This window comes from Carassius carassius, chromosome 22, assembly GCF_963082965.1.
Source record: "Carassius carassius chromosome 22, fCarCar2.1, whole genome shotgun sequence".
Lineage (NCBI taxonomy): Eukaryota > Metazoa > Chordata > Actinopteri > Cypriniformes > Cyprinidae > Carassius > Carassius carassius.
In genome coordinates this window covers 21,631,933-21,646,174 of record NC_081776.1, presented here as the reverse complement: position 1 = coordinate 21,646,174, position 14,242 = coordinate 21,631,933, and the positions used below count along the sequence as shown (strand labels likewise).

The following is a 14,242-nucleotide window of genomic DNA, read 5'->3' as shown; positions in this document are numbered from 1 at the left end:
GTGGCTTGGTAAACCTTGAAATACCCAAAACAAAGGCTAATAGTAGCGGAATAAAAAAAAGAAAATCCTCATTTATCATTATTGTGTCATACCTGGCCGATGTGTGAAAGGCTTGTTTCGCAAGAACAATAGAATCAAACAAGAGATAATCGCATTCCAGGAGTCAAATCAATTTTATTAGCCTTTTATGAGCCTTCTCTAAAAATACACATGACATGGTCTTAGAAAAGGTTTAATAAAATTCACACTTTGTGAGATCAGATTCTGAAATATCAAAGTGAAGTATTAGTAGACTTGTGGCTTTAGCTTCATCATGTATCTAAAATCATATCCTACATCATTTAGTACACTTCAGTATGTTTTAAATATTTTTATTGACATGTTTGAGCTTATCTCTATTATAACAGTCTGAGTAATTCTGATTCATGAACAGTAAACTTTGAAGTGTCAGCTTTGGGAACATTATGTATCTAGTAAGAAAGACTCCTAAGCAGCAACCTTTTAATTTTGGGTATGTCATTTGTGTCTCCATGCTGAAAATGGGGGGTGACAAGTAAGGGGTTAAATTGTGTTACGAAGACGAATGAAGTTTTTACAGGTTTGGAACAACACGGGGGTAAGGGATTAGTGACACAATTTTGGGGTGAAGTATTCCTTTAATATCACTACTTTGAGTTGCAGACAATTGACACCGTTTCGTGTTTGCTTCAAGACAGTCGAGAACTGATTTCCACTTAAAACTTGAGCTCAGCGATTTGAGTTGTATTTAAAACAAAAGCCGCAAGTAATCCACATAACTACTTTCTATATTGTGAATGTCGGGAACCAAACTACTGTTTGGAAGACAAATTAAAAGAATAAGGGGAGCCTTGTGCGGCCCCAGGTTAGCAACTGGAGGAAGGATTAAGGAATGCACAACCTTACAAAAGGTTGTGGAACCTTGGTTTAATAGTGAGAGGGGAAAACACTGGGAAGAGGCATGTAATCCCACATTCTGCTGAACCAAAACAATGCCAATAGACAAAGACACCTAAGGGTTCTGCAAAGTTTATTAAAAAAAAAAAAAACACTAGATTTACATGACCAGAGTAACTTCTCCACTAGAAACCACAGTCTGCTCCCCAGAGACAGCCTTGATACGAGTGTCTCTTCCTGAAAGAGAAATGTTCGAAGTGAGAATGCACTTCTAAAATGCTCCGTTCCTCTTGTCAAGAGAAAGCAAGAACTCACGTTTCCTAGTGCAGCTTTGCTCACAAGAGCCAGATGATGGATGGCACACCTCTGTACTGCAGTGGATGAAGATCTGACAGGGAAGAAAGAGGCTCAAGTCATAGAATCCACAAGTAGTAAATATACAGATGTTCAAGTAAAGGGGGGCATACGGTTTCCTTCAGAGCAGCCAGTGAGGCTGGATCTACAAATGTGAACATCTTCACAACAAAGCGCTTGTAGTGGGTTGGGAACTGAAGACCAGACGATCCAGTCACTGGAACCAGTGTGGTCAGATAGCGGTCGTCCTGGTAAGGGCATCTGAAAACAAGAGAAAGTTAGAAAGGGTCTCCCAGCAGACCAACTGGATAAAGATTGGCTGTACACTCACCCGTCGATCAGAAGGTCCCACTGGGGGAGACTGAGTGGACTGGGGGTTGAAGTCGTCCAACAACGTCCCAGCGTCAGGACAATGTTGGGGTCGGTCCTCTCCATAATGTGCACCTCAACATACACAGGCTCTCGCAGGACTTTTGTGATGGGATAATCAGCGTCACTGTAATAGGACGTGTAGGCCTCATCCCCTGAGGAACAACACTGGGGTTTAACCAGACTCCAGTTTGAAAGGCTTTAGGCAGACACAGGACAAGACCTTACCTTCAGCACAGCCTTTGGTGACACATTGGCCATTGGCCAGTCTGAGCTCCACCCTGAGAGGTCCAGGAGCAGCTACTGGTGGAGGTGGAGGAACAGAGTTGACCTCCACAACCAGAGCTTCCACGGAAGTTCCCGAATATCTACACTGGAAGAGAAACCTGGACGACACACAGCGAGCTTGTAGCATTTATCAGGGATTAATGGTCACACCAAGACATGGATCACCTACTCAAAATGACTGTCCCTTGTGATGGAACCATATGGTCCAATCCCCACTTCATACGAGGAGGTCATTCGGTTTTCATACACCACATATCCGCTGTCCTCCTGTGAATAGGAACGTGTCAGCATCCAGTCCATCATAAGCAATGCAGAATAAAACCAGTAGCTGCTGCTCACCATCACGCTCGTGCCACATGCGGTCACAGGGAACTGGTATATAGCAAAGGAAGGTGTAGACCCCACAGGAGCACAAGGTGGGTCATTTCCACCCAGTAGATGAACCGTATCCAGACTCAGTCGAGGCAGAGTAACGTCTCTAGACACCACTACCACAAACTGACCATCTCTAATACACTGGACAGTCACTAGAACAAGGTACAAGAGCAGGTTAAATTCAGAGAATCAGTTTGACACGAACGAAAGATTGAGAACACTTACCCGCCCTTCCATAGAAACACTGCTGTCCGTTAAAGCAGCAGTTGATAGCTTCACACTCAGCACCACTGATCCCAGGTAGACCACATTGGATCTGCTCAGAATCAGCTACAGCACATTTATCAAGGGGCTCTGCCTGCACTACTGGCTTCTGAAACTGCTGTTTAACTGGCTTCTGAATCGGAAACTGCGGCTTAGTTATCTGTTGAACTGGCTTCTGAAGTGGAAATTGCGGGGTAGGTAGCTGTTGAACTGGCTTCTGAAGCGGAAATTGCTGGTTAGTTAGCTGTTGAACAGGCTTCTGAAGCGGAAACTGCGGCTTAGTTAACTGTTGAACAGGCTTCTGAAGTGGAAATTGCGGGGTAGGTAGCTGTTGAACTGGCTTCTGAAGTGGAAACTGCGGTGTAGGTAGCTGTTGAACTGGCTTCTGAAGTGGAAACTGCGGTGTAGGTAGCTGTTGAACTGGTTTCTGAAGTGGAAACTGCGGTGTAGGTAGCTGTTGAACTGGTTTCTGAAGTGGAAACTGCTGGTTAGTTAGCTGTTGAACAGGCTTCTGAAGCGGAAACTGCGGCTTAGTTAGCTGTTGAACTGGCTTCTGGAGCTGAAACTGCTGGTCAGTTTGCTGCATCATCAGAGCTTGAACATCCTGAAGCGACTTACTCCACTGTGGAACAGCATGACAGAACGCACAGACCAACGAAATCTGAACCAAACACCAACTTCCAGCCATTGTTCAACAGCTAAACACCAAGTGGAGATATTGCCCTTTGGTCTTTTTGTATTCTACAGATTTCAGCTAATTAACGATAGTCCCTCCCTCTTCATTAACTACTGGGTGATTCTCATTGGATCTCAAGATTCAATTCTTATTGAAAGAACGCTTTAAAAGCAACACAGAGGCTGCGTCCACATCTTCACTGACAACTCTCTCAAGCCTTGTTCACGCGGACGCTAAACATTCTTTCCAAATCTTTATCTTCGTCTGATACAGGCTCAAACATATCAGGTTGGAAGCCTAATCTCTCCATCTTTCACGCTGGAAAGAAGAGATCCGAGCTGTGAAACCGCCAATCAGAGCAGAGCTCGACATTATTGTTCATGACCCTTCCAAATAATTCTAGGGACAAATCCCAGGGTTGTAAATGGACATGTAAAACCGTTCTGGAGAATTTTTGCCCATACCCAAGCCACGTACCTTTTATGTAGATATCATTTAAAATATTGTATCAACGCATTCTATGGCACCTTTAACTGGGATTATGAACTCCTATTTTGGCCGGAAAGAATAGTTTGAATTTCTTAACGATGGATTTGTTTCTTAGAAACACACAGCCTTTCCCTCCAAAAGACAGTAATTGATGTGAATTACTTGTGGATTATTTTTATATTTATATCAGCTCTTTGTACTTTCGTTCTGATGCCACCCATTCATTGGGGAGCAAGTGATGTAATTCTACATTTTTCCAATTCTTTTCCAATGATAAACTAAAAACTCTTTTAAAAAAAAGAGAGATTTTTATGAATATTCTCTATTATTTGAGTCATATCAGGGGCTTTTTTAATGACATTCATTGTCTATCATAGACACACTGTCAAACTTTAACTGAAAAATTGTAAATAAGTGTAGATGAAAATCTCAGATCCTTATCAAGCCTTCCATTGGCTAGTGACATTCCAGAACGTTCTCATTTGTTAATTACAGGTCCAGAGGAGAATCAAAGGTAATCAGTCAAGCTGAAAGGGGAGGAGCCGCTTAAATTCAAAGCTGTACTTAATGGCAAAGACGAGGACTGGTGGGTATTGTGTTAACGTTTGTCAGGATGGGTCTTTTGCAATATGTGTTAGTGCTGGTTGTGCTTGTGGTGTTTGATCTGAAGAATGCTTTTGGAAGTTTGAGATCCAGTCAAAGTCCAAAAAGCAAGAAGCATCAATCATATCCAGCTTCCAGAGTGCCTGTTTCTTCTCAAGTGCTCGGAGACACTTTGCAGAAGGCTTCTCCGTCTCAGAGTCTTGACTACAGAGGATTTGCACAAGAGCCTCTTGGTCTTCAGGAGAAGCAGGTGTTGCAGGGTCCAGTGAAGCCTTTGGACTGGAGGTTTCCCATTGTTCCAGAAGTGCCGAGTGAGATGGCGGTGGACTTCCATTTGAGGCAACCTGTGACTCCCAGTAGTGTAGCTATTCAATGCGGTGAGAACCGGGTTCATGTGGAGGTACAGCAGGACTTGTTTAGCAATGGTGAACTGATCCAGCCATCTGGTCTGACTTTGGGAGGATGTCCTGTTGTCGGTTTGGTCCCAGGCTCCAAGGTGCTCTTCTTTGAGAACGAACTGCAGGACTGCAACAGTGTGTTGATGGTAAGAGCGGTTAAGTGTTACTAGATCTATTGAACCCTACTAAAAATGGGCCCTTGTTTTGGTATCGATGGCTCCCTGAATCTATAACATCCATGGGACGGTTCTTTTATAGTGGGGGGAAAAACCCTTAATAACTGCTTACTCGGGTAACCAAGTGTTATGGCATGACTTGCTAAGATGCCTTTTGGAATGGGTTGGGGTTTGGGGAGAATCCTCTTGGTAACAACGTCAGTCTCCTATAGATGACCAAGGATGAGCTTGTCTACACCTTTGCCCTTACCTACACTCCTGAGGCGTTTGCTGGCACTCCGATTACCCGTGCAGGTGGTGCAGTTATTGGTGTTCAATGCCATTATCAAAGGTAAGTGACCTTTTGTGACTCATGGCATTGCTTGCGGTGGTGGAACCGGAAGCCCGTTTAATTGGTAACTTGAACGGCAGGTTTCAAAATGTCAGCGGTAATGCCTTGAAGCCAACTTGGGTCCCTTATGCCTCAACGGAGGCTGGTGAAGAAGTCTTGCTGTTCTCCCTGAAGCTCATGATGGGTTTGTGCAGTTTCTCTAGACCTCCTGCCTTCTGAACGAGGCTGTGCCTAAGCAGTTCTTCCCTCTTGCAGATGACTGGTCCTATGAGAGGCCTTCAAACTCTTACTTCCTGGGTGACGTTATTAATGTTGAGGCATCCGTGAAGGTATACAACCACGTCCCTCTGCGTGTGTTTGTGGACAGCTGTGTGGCCACCCAAGTACCTGATGTGAACGCCCTTCCGAGATATTTGTTCATTGAGAATCATGGGTGTGTTCATGTCACCAGATGCTGCAGAGTTGAGTTGTTCTCGCGTTTGCTCCTTGTAACCACTTTGTCCCCGACAACTACTTTTCACTCCTTAGATGTCTTGTGGATGCCAAGGTCACAGCTTCCAGCTCGCGCTTCATGCCTCGATCCCAGGAAGACAAAATCCGGTTCCAGCTGGAGGCCTTCATGTTCCAGGGGGGATCCAGTCCTTCTGTATGTATTCCGAGTGTTGGGGAGAACGACCTCTCCCATTTGCTTTGGTTTGTGACCCCTTACCCGTGGTGTCTCTTGCAGATCTACATAACATGTGTTCTGAAGGCCACTCTTGCTTCTGCACCTAGTGACGCGCTCCACAAATCCTGTTCCTTTGCCAATGGGTATGTTCATGCCACGTACGAATACATTAAAGGTGCCATGTCTGATTTTTTTCGTATTGCAGGTGGCTTGCTGCTGATGGGAACCACCAGGTTTGTGGTTGCTGTGACTCCACATGTGGTCCTGATGGTGGAACTGCTGCTTCTCCTTTTGGAGGTAGGAAGGTGCTTTTAAGCTTGGTTTTTGACCCTTCAAGCACTTAACTCTGGTGTCTGCTTTTTTTTTTTCTAGGCCTTCAGTGGGAAGGGAAGGCCTCGCTCGGTCCTGTAGTGGTTCAAGAGCACAAGAAGACTTTGGCTGGTCTTCAATAAATGTGGGGGAGCAAACTTATTCTTGCTTCGGTTTTTCTTGTCTAGTTTAACCAATTGATTTGAGCGAGGAAGCGGGTAGTCCTACTGTACCTATTCTCTTGCCAGAAGGAAAGGCTCCCTTTTCACGTTAGGGAAGTTAATAACCCTTTTAAAGGGACCTGCTGTGAGCTCCCTTTTGATGAGTACTGTAAAGGTGGAATACATTGCCCATGATGCTGTAAAGGGAATTCTGGGAGTTCTGCGTGAACGTCCACTTCCTAGAAGCACTGCAGATTTTGCGTGCCTCTTATGCAGTGAACTTGATTTCTTCGTGTTGGTAACTTCAAATGAGCAGTTTAATTTTCTCCTTGCATCCCCAAATAGGTTTGCTCAGTTAAATCTGTTTCCTAATGCTCCTTGTTGACATCTCTAATGCTTTTAAATCCATGTACAATAAAAGCGCACTCCCAGTATCAACACTGGCACAACATTTTCCACCTTCAGATGGGTTATTTATAGGTTTTTCCATTGTGTTAGGAAAATGGCAGGCATCTCTTAAGTTCAATTTAGTATTTGGGGAGCCAAACTTGCAGAACCTGTACTGACGTAAGGGGTTTTTTGTGCAGTAGCAGGTCAGTTATAATTCTGAGAAATCATTGCCGAAATGACACCCAAAGAGAACTAATGTTTGGACTGGTGGATGAAATTCACCAAGCATTCATATTCAGTCACGTCTGCAGTGGTTTGTGTTCTCATAGATTCACTGAAAAGTGTCAAATAGGGTTTATAGTCAAAAGTTGCATATACACAGAGATATATTTACTGATGTTTACTTCATATTTCTTCAGACAGAATCATAATATCTATTCATTTTCCACTGATTTACGCGATCTGATGATAATGATCCGCTCCCAGCCCTGTCTCTGTGTGTATAGTCTTCCGTGTGCGCGCTGACAGAGACCGGATTCGCCCGTGTCTTGTGCATCATATCCCGCCCTGTCCTGCCCATGATGCATTTCCTGTACACTTCCGTGTTGATATCTGACCACAACAACACAGAGAAACCTCTGTACCCATGAAATATCCAAATAATAAACACACGATTACGTTAGTTAATAGTTGGTATGTGATTTTCTTGAGATTTGGGGCGTTTTTATAACAATATTAAAAATGTACATCTGAAATGCTAACTTGTGCAGCGACGTAAAAGGCTATAAATAGCATATATTTACAACCGTAAACGACCAAAAGGAGGTTATTACAAACACTCAGTCAGGGTTTAAAGTGAGTTTTGAGTAAAAGTGTACTAATAATTTCATAAATAGTCTCATGTAGCTTGATGCTAACGTTAGCTCTAATGCAGCTACATAGCAGGTGCAGATCTTCTTCATAATGCATTTTGTAGTATTGTCAAAGGTTGTAAGAAAATGTTTTGTATTTTTATAGTAAGGCTTTTGATAATAGTGGGGTAAATGTATACTGGAAATGAAGCGATGTGGCTTGGTAAACCTTGAAATACCCAAAACAAAGGCTAATAGTAGCGGAATAAAAAAAAGAAAATCCTCATTTATCATTATTGTGTCATACCTGGCCGATGTGTGAAAGGCTTGTTTCGCAAGAACAATAGAATCAAACAAGAGATAATCGCATTCCAGGAGTCAAATCAATTTTATTAGCCTTTTATGAGCCTTCTCTAAAAATACACATGACATGGTCTTAGAAAAGGTTTAATAAAATTCACACTTTGTGAGATCAGATTCTGAAATATCAAAGTGAAGTATTAGTAGACTTGTGGCTTTAGCTTCATCATGTATCTAAAATCATATCCTACATCATTTAGTACACTTCAGTATGTTTTAAATATTTTTATTGACATGTTTGAGCTTATCTCTATTATAACAGTCTGAGTAATTCTGATTCATGAACAGTAAACTTTGAAGTGTCAGCTTTGGGAACATTATGTATCTAGTAAGAAAGACTCCTAAGCAGCAACCTTTTAATTTTGGGTATGTCATTTGTGTCTCCATGCTGAAAATGGGGGGTGACAAGTAAGGGGTTAAATTGTGTTACGAAGACGAATGAAGTTTTTACAGGTTTGGAACAACACGGGGGTAAGGGATTAGTGACACAATTTTGGGGTGAAGTATTCCTTTAATATCACTACTTTGAGTTGCAGACAATTGACACCGTTTCGTGTTTGCTTCAAGACAGTCGAGAACTGATTTCCACTTAAAACTTGAGCTCAGCGATTTGAGTTGTATTTAAAACAAAAGCCGCAAGTAATCCACATAACTACTTTCTATATTGTGAATGTCGGGAACCAAACTACTGTTTGGAAGACAAATTAAAAGAATAAGGGGAGCCTTGTGCGGCCCCAGGTTAGCAACTGGAGGAAGGATTAAGGAATGCACAACCTTACAAAAGGTTGTGGAACCTTGGTTTAATAGTGAGAGGGGAAAACACTGGGAAGAGGCATGTAATCCCACATTCTGCTGAACCAAAACAATGCCAATAGACAAAGACACCTAAGGGTTCTGCAAAGTTTATTAAAAAAAAAAAAAACACTAGATTTACATGACCAGAGTAACTTCTCCACTAGAAACCACAGTCTGCTCCCCAGAGACAGCCTTGATACGAGTGTCTCTTCCTGAAAGAGAAATGTTCGAAGTGAGAATGCACTTCTAAAATGCTCCGTTCCTCTTGTCAAGAGAAAGCAAGAACTCACGTTTCCTAGTGCAGCTTTGCTCACAAGAGCCAGATGATGGATGGCACACCTCTGTACTGCAGTGGATGAAGATCTGACAGGGAAGAAAGAGGCTCAAGTCATAGAATCCACAAGTAGTAAATATACAGATGTTCAAGTAAAGGGGGGCATACGGTTTCCTTCAGAGCAGCCAGTGAGGCTGGATCTACAAATGTGAACATCTTCACAACAAAGCGCTTGTAGTGGGTTGGGAACTGAAGACCAGACGATCCAGTCACTGGAACCAGTGTGGTCAGATAGCGGTCGTCCTGGTAAGGGCATCTGAAAACAAGAGAAAGTTAGAAAGGGTCTCCCAGCAGACCAACTGGATAAAGATTGGCTGTACACTCACCCGTCGATCAGAAGGTCCCACTGGGGGAGACTGAGTGGACTGGGGGTTGAAGTCGTCCAACAACGTCCCAGCGTCAGGACAATGTTGGGGTCGGTCCTCTCCATAATGTGCACCTCAACATACACAGGCTCTCGCAGGACTTTTGTGATGGGATAATCAGCGTCACTGTAATAGGACGTGTAGGCCTCATCCCCTGAGGAACAACACTGGGGTTTAACCAGACTCCAGTTTGAAAGGCTTTAGGCAGACACAGGACAAGACCTTACCTTCAGCACAGCCTTTGGTGACACATTGGCCATTGGCCAGTCTGAGCTCCACCCTGAGAGGTCCAGGAGCAGCTACTGGTGGAGGTGGAGGAACAGAGTTGACCTCCACAACCAGAGCTTCCACGGAAGTTCCCGAATATCTACACTGGAAGAGAAACCTGGACGACACACAGCGAGCTTGTAGCATTTATCAGGGATTAATGGTCACACCAAGACATGGATCACCTACTCAAAATGACTGTCCCTTGTGATGGAACCATATGGTCCAATCCCCACTTCATACGAGGAGGTCATTCGGTTTTCATACACCACATATCCGCTGTCCTCCTGTGAATAGGAACGTGTCAGCATCCAGTCCATCATAAGCAATGCAGAATAAAACCAGTAGCTGCTGCTCACCATCACGCTCGTGCCACATGCGGTCACAGGGAACTGGTATATAGCAAAGGAAGGTGTAGACCCCACAGGAGCACAAGGTGGGTCATTTCCACCCAGTAGATGAACCGTATCCAGACTCAGTCGAGGCAGAGTAACGTCTCTAGACACCACTACCACAAACTGACCATCTCTAATACACTGGACAGTCACTAGAACAAGGTACAAGAGCAGGTTAAATTCAGAGAATCAGTTTGACACGAACGAAAGAAGATTGAGAACACTTACCCGCCCTTCCATAGAAACACTGCTGTCCGTTAAAGCAGCAGTTGATAGCTTCACACTCAGCACCACTGATCCCAGGTAGACCACATTGGATCTGCTCAGAATCAGCTACAGCACATTTATCAAGGGGCTCTGCCTGCACTACTGGCTTCTGAAACTGCTGTTTAACTGGCTTCTGAATCGGAAACTGCGGCTTAGTTATCTGTTGAACTGGCTTCTGAAGTGGAAATTGCGGGGTAGGTAGCTGTTGAACTGGCTTCTGAAGCGGAAACTGCTGGTTAGTTAGCTGTTGAACAGGCTTCTGAAGCGGAAACTGCGGCTTAGTTAACTGTTGAACAGGCTTCTGAAGTGGAAATTGCGGGGTAGGTAGCTGTTGAACTGGCTTCTGAAGTGGAAACTGCGGTGTAGGTAGCTGTTGAACTGGCTTCTGAAGTGGAAACTGCGGTGTAGGTAGCTGTTGAACTGGTTTCTGAAGTGGAAACTGCTGGTTAGTTAGCTGTTGAACAGGCTTCTGAAGCGGAAACTGCGGCTTAGTTAGCTGTTGAACTGGCTTCCGAAGCGGAAACTGTTGGTTAGTTAGCTGTTGAACTGGCTTCTGGAGCTGAAACTGCTGGTCAGTTTGCTGCATCATCAGAGCTTGAACATCCTGAAGCGACTTACTCCACTGTGGAACAGCATGACAGAACGCACAGACCAACGAAATCTGAACCAAACACCAACTTCCAGCCATTGTTCAACAGCTAAACACCAAGTGGAGATCTTCTTCTTCTTCTTCTAGGATTTAATGGCGGTTGGCAAACCAACTTAAAAGGTGCATTCCCGCCACCTACTGAAATGGAGTGTGAAGCGCATATTTGGAAAGGAAGTTTAAACTAGATCTACTCTTTTAAAAAAAAAAAAAAAAAAAAATTATTATATATATATATATATCCATATAAAATTTACACATAATGGAGTTTTAAATCCTATTAAATAATCCTGTTTCCTTTAAAAATATAAATAACTCATGATAAACTCTTGATTGTTTAGCACCTTGTCCTAGGAGAACCTGAAGTGTCAACTCATTGATTCCTACACTTCTTAAAGCATGTCTTAACTGGGACCGCTCTCTTTCATAAGCTTCGCATTCTAAAAGGACATGCTCTATATTTTCAACTAACCCACATTTGTCACAATTTCCATTCTCATGTTTACCAATTCTTTGTAAGCTTTGATTTAATAAACAATGTCCAATACGCATTCTTGTTATTAAAACATCCTCTTTCCGGTTTCCGAATCTTCTTCTCTCTGACCCAACTTTTCCTTGAATGCAGTAAAAATGTCTACCTTTCTTTCCTTCATTCCATTCTTTCTGCCAAATTTCCTGTATTTGTTTAGCTATTATCACTTTAATTTCTGTTTTACTTAATGCCACTTCAATGTCAATTTGTGAATGATTTAATGCCTGTTTAGCCTGATTATCAGCCTCCTCATTTCCTTTCACACCCATATGCGATGGAACCCATACAAGATTCACCAGAAGTCCATACTGTCTTGTTCTGTAAAGACTCTGCATTACTTCATTTATCATGTCTTGCCTTGCTGATGATGTTCCACTTTCCAAGCTATTTAGTGCGGATAAAGAATCTGTACATATCACTACCCTTGTTGGTTGGATTTCTTCTATCCACTGAAGTGCTAGACATATTGCAATAATTTCTGCAGAGAATACTGAAAGATAATCTGATATTCTTTTTGCTATTCTAATGTTAAAAAGTGGAATATATACCGCTACTGCTGTTTTCCCAAATTCTGGATCTTTTGAACCATCAGTGTATATTTGAACTGCACTATAATAACTTTGATCAATGTATTGCTGTATATTAAAATTTCCTAATCCATTTGTATTGTTATGCTTTTCTTTAAGCAATTGAGTATCAATCAAAGGCATTGGGAAAAGCCAAGGAGGAATTGCTGACCTAGCCACAGTAGGAGCAACATTGAAGTCGCTTAATCCCATTCTCCGGGCTTCCTCACTGGCCTTCCATCCAAAACTTGATAACTTTTTATGTCCATATTCCCAACAATCCTCCAACACCATTTTAACTGGGTGACTGTCCAAGTGTCCCTTTATACTTATAAAATACCTCATCTTTAACTTGAGCCTACGAATTACTTGAGGCATTACACCCATCTCTACTTGCACTGCTGTTATTGGAGAGGATCTAAACGCTCCACAACAAACTCGCAAAGCTTGTGACTGAATTGCCTCTATTTTTACGAGTTGTGTTTTGGATGCAGTGCAATATACCATACTGCCATAATCTATTGCTGATCTTATTAGAGCACAATATATTATTTTAAGAGACTGGCGACATGCTCCCCAATCAACTCCTGCTAAACACCTCATGATATTTAATGCTTTTTTGCATTTGTCAACCAGTTTCTGGATATGCATACTAAAATTCAATTTCAAATCCATCCATATACCCAGAAACCTCACAACTGCTGTTTGCTTCACTTCTTGTCCATACAATCTGATGTTAATGGTAGGGTTACTTTTCCTTTTTGCAAAACAAATTACCTGCGTTTTATCTACTGAAAACCGAAATCCCCATTCATTTGCCCAATTTTCTACCATTTTAACGGCATTCTGCAAACATCTTTCCACATTCTTTACATTACGCCCTCTTTTCCACAGTGCTCCATCATCCGCATATAAAGATCTTCCAATGCCCCTATCAACCTTTTTAAAGATGTCGTTAATCATAATATTAAACAGAATTGGACTACTAACGCTTCCCTGAGGTGTTCCATTCTCTATTGTGTGTATCTGAGAAAAAGCAGTACTTACTCTTACTTGTATAGTTCTGTTAAACAGGAAATCCCTGATCCAGTTATACATTCTTCCTTTAATTTCCATTTTTTCTAACTTAATTAAAAGTCCCTCTTTCCACATCATGTCATAAGCTTTTTCAACATCAAAAAATACCCCAACTAAAGCTTCCTTATTTACCTGAGCCTTTCTTATTTCAGATTCCAGGCACAGTACTGAGTCCATTGTATTACGTCCTTTCCTAAATCCACTTTAAGGTGATAAAATATTATCCCTTTCAATGACATATACTAATCTACTCATGACCATACGCTCCATTATTTTGCATAGATTAGACGTTAAAGCTATAGGTCTATAATTATTTGGCTGTGTATGATCTTTGCCTGGTTTTGGAATTGGCACTATGACACCATGCTTCCAGTCATTTGGTAACTTTCCTAACTCCCAAACCTTATTAAAAAGCCTCAAAATTGTCTCTAATGCTGTCTCTGATAAATGTTTTACCATCTCATAACAAATGTCATCTCTGCCTGGAGATGTTTGCTTAACCCCTGCAAGCGCTTTTTTCAATTCGTACAAATTAAACTCTGAATCCATTGTACTTCCTGAAAGTCCCTTTTCCTCCAATAAATGAGGATATTTACTTAGTATCTGGTCCCTAGTTTTCCTCGCATCCTCTGATAAATTCGAATTACTATGAATTTTAACGAATGTTTCTGCAAATACCTCTGCTTTACCGCTTTCAGATATAATTTGTCTATTATTATATTCTAATACAGGTATGTTGTAATCTCTTTGTATCCCTCCCATCTTTCGTATCATATTCCATAACTCACTTATTTCAATGTCTTCCCCTATTCTATTACAAAATTCCCTCCAATAATTTCTTTTAGATGTCCGAATGACTCTTCTCACTATAGCTTGTGCCCTTTTATAACTTATTAAATCATTATAATTAAGTGACCTTCTTACCTTCTTGAGTGCTTTATTTCTCCTTTTTGTTGCCTCACTACACTCCTCGTTCCACCATGGCATAACTTTCTTCCTGCTGCCTGCCTTCCTCTTACCTA

At 42.1% G+C, this 14,242-nt stretch overlaps 3 protein-coding genes across 3 annotated transcripts; 1 reads left to right on the top strand and 2 right to left on the bottom strand.

Annotated features, from left to right (window-relative positions):
- Positions 1-1,062: 1,062 nt before the first annotated feature.
- LOC132098463 (zona pellucida sperm-binding protein 4-like) lies at positions 1,063-3,253 on the bottom strand. The gene is made up of 8 exons (XM_059504574.1): positions 2,527-3,253; positions 2,266-2,453; positions 2,096-2,193; positions 1,867-2,024; positions 1,601-1,793; positions 1,383-1,530; positions 1,231-1,303; positions 1,063-1,152 (listed from the first exon to the last, which is right to left on the bottom strand). The coding sequence occupies exons 1-8, from the start codon at positions 3,251-3,253 to the stop codon at positions 1,076-1,078; spliced, it is 1,662 nt and encodes a 553-aa protein (XP_059360557.1). The 3' UTR covers positions 1,063-1,075.
- A 1,086-nt stretch (positions 3,254-4,339) lies between these two features.
- Positions 4,340-6,376, top strand: LOC132098462 (zona pellucida sperm-binding protein 3-like). Its single transcript, XM_059504573.1, has 8 exons — positions 4,340-4,877; positions 5,120-5,238; positions 5,319-5,422; positions 5,494-5,671; positions 5,767-5,884; positions 5,966-6,048; positions 6,111-6,202; positions 6,278-6,376. The coding sequence occupies exons 1-8, from the start codon at positions 4,344-4,346 to the stop codon at positions 6,355-6,357; spliced, it is 1,308 nt and encodes a 435-aa protein (XP_059360556.1). The 5' UTR covers positions 4,340-4,343; the 3' UTR covers positions 6,358-6,376.
- A 2,517-nt stretch (positions 6,377-8,893) lies between these two features.
- LOC132098461 (zona pellucida sperm-binding protein 4-like) lies at positions 8,894-11,087 on the bottom strand. Its single transcript, XM_059504572.1, has 8 exons — positions 10,361-11,087; positions 10,097-10,284; positions 9,927-10,024; positions 9,698-9,855; positions 9,432-9,624; positions 9,214-9,361; positions 9,062-9,134; positions 8,894-8,983 (listed from the first exon to the last, which is right to left on the bottom strand). The coding sequence occupies exons 1-8, from the start codon at positions 11,085-11,087 to the stop codon at positions 8,907-8,909; spliced, it is 1,662 nt and encodes a 553-aa protein (XP_059360555.1). The 3' UTR covers positions 8,894-8,906.
- Positions 11,088-14,242: the final 3,155 nt, after the last annotated feature.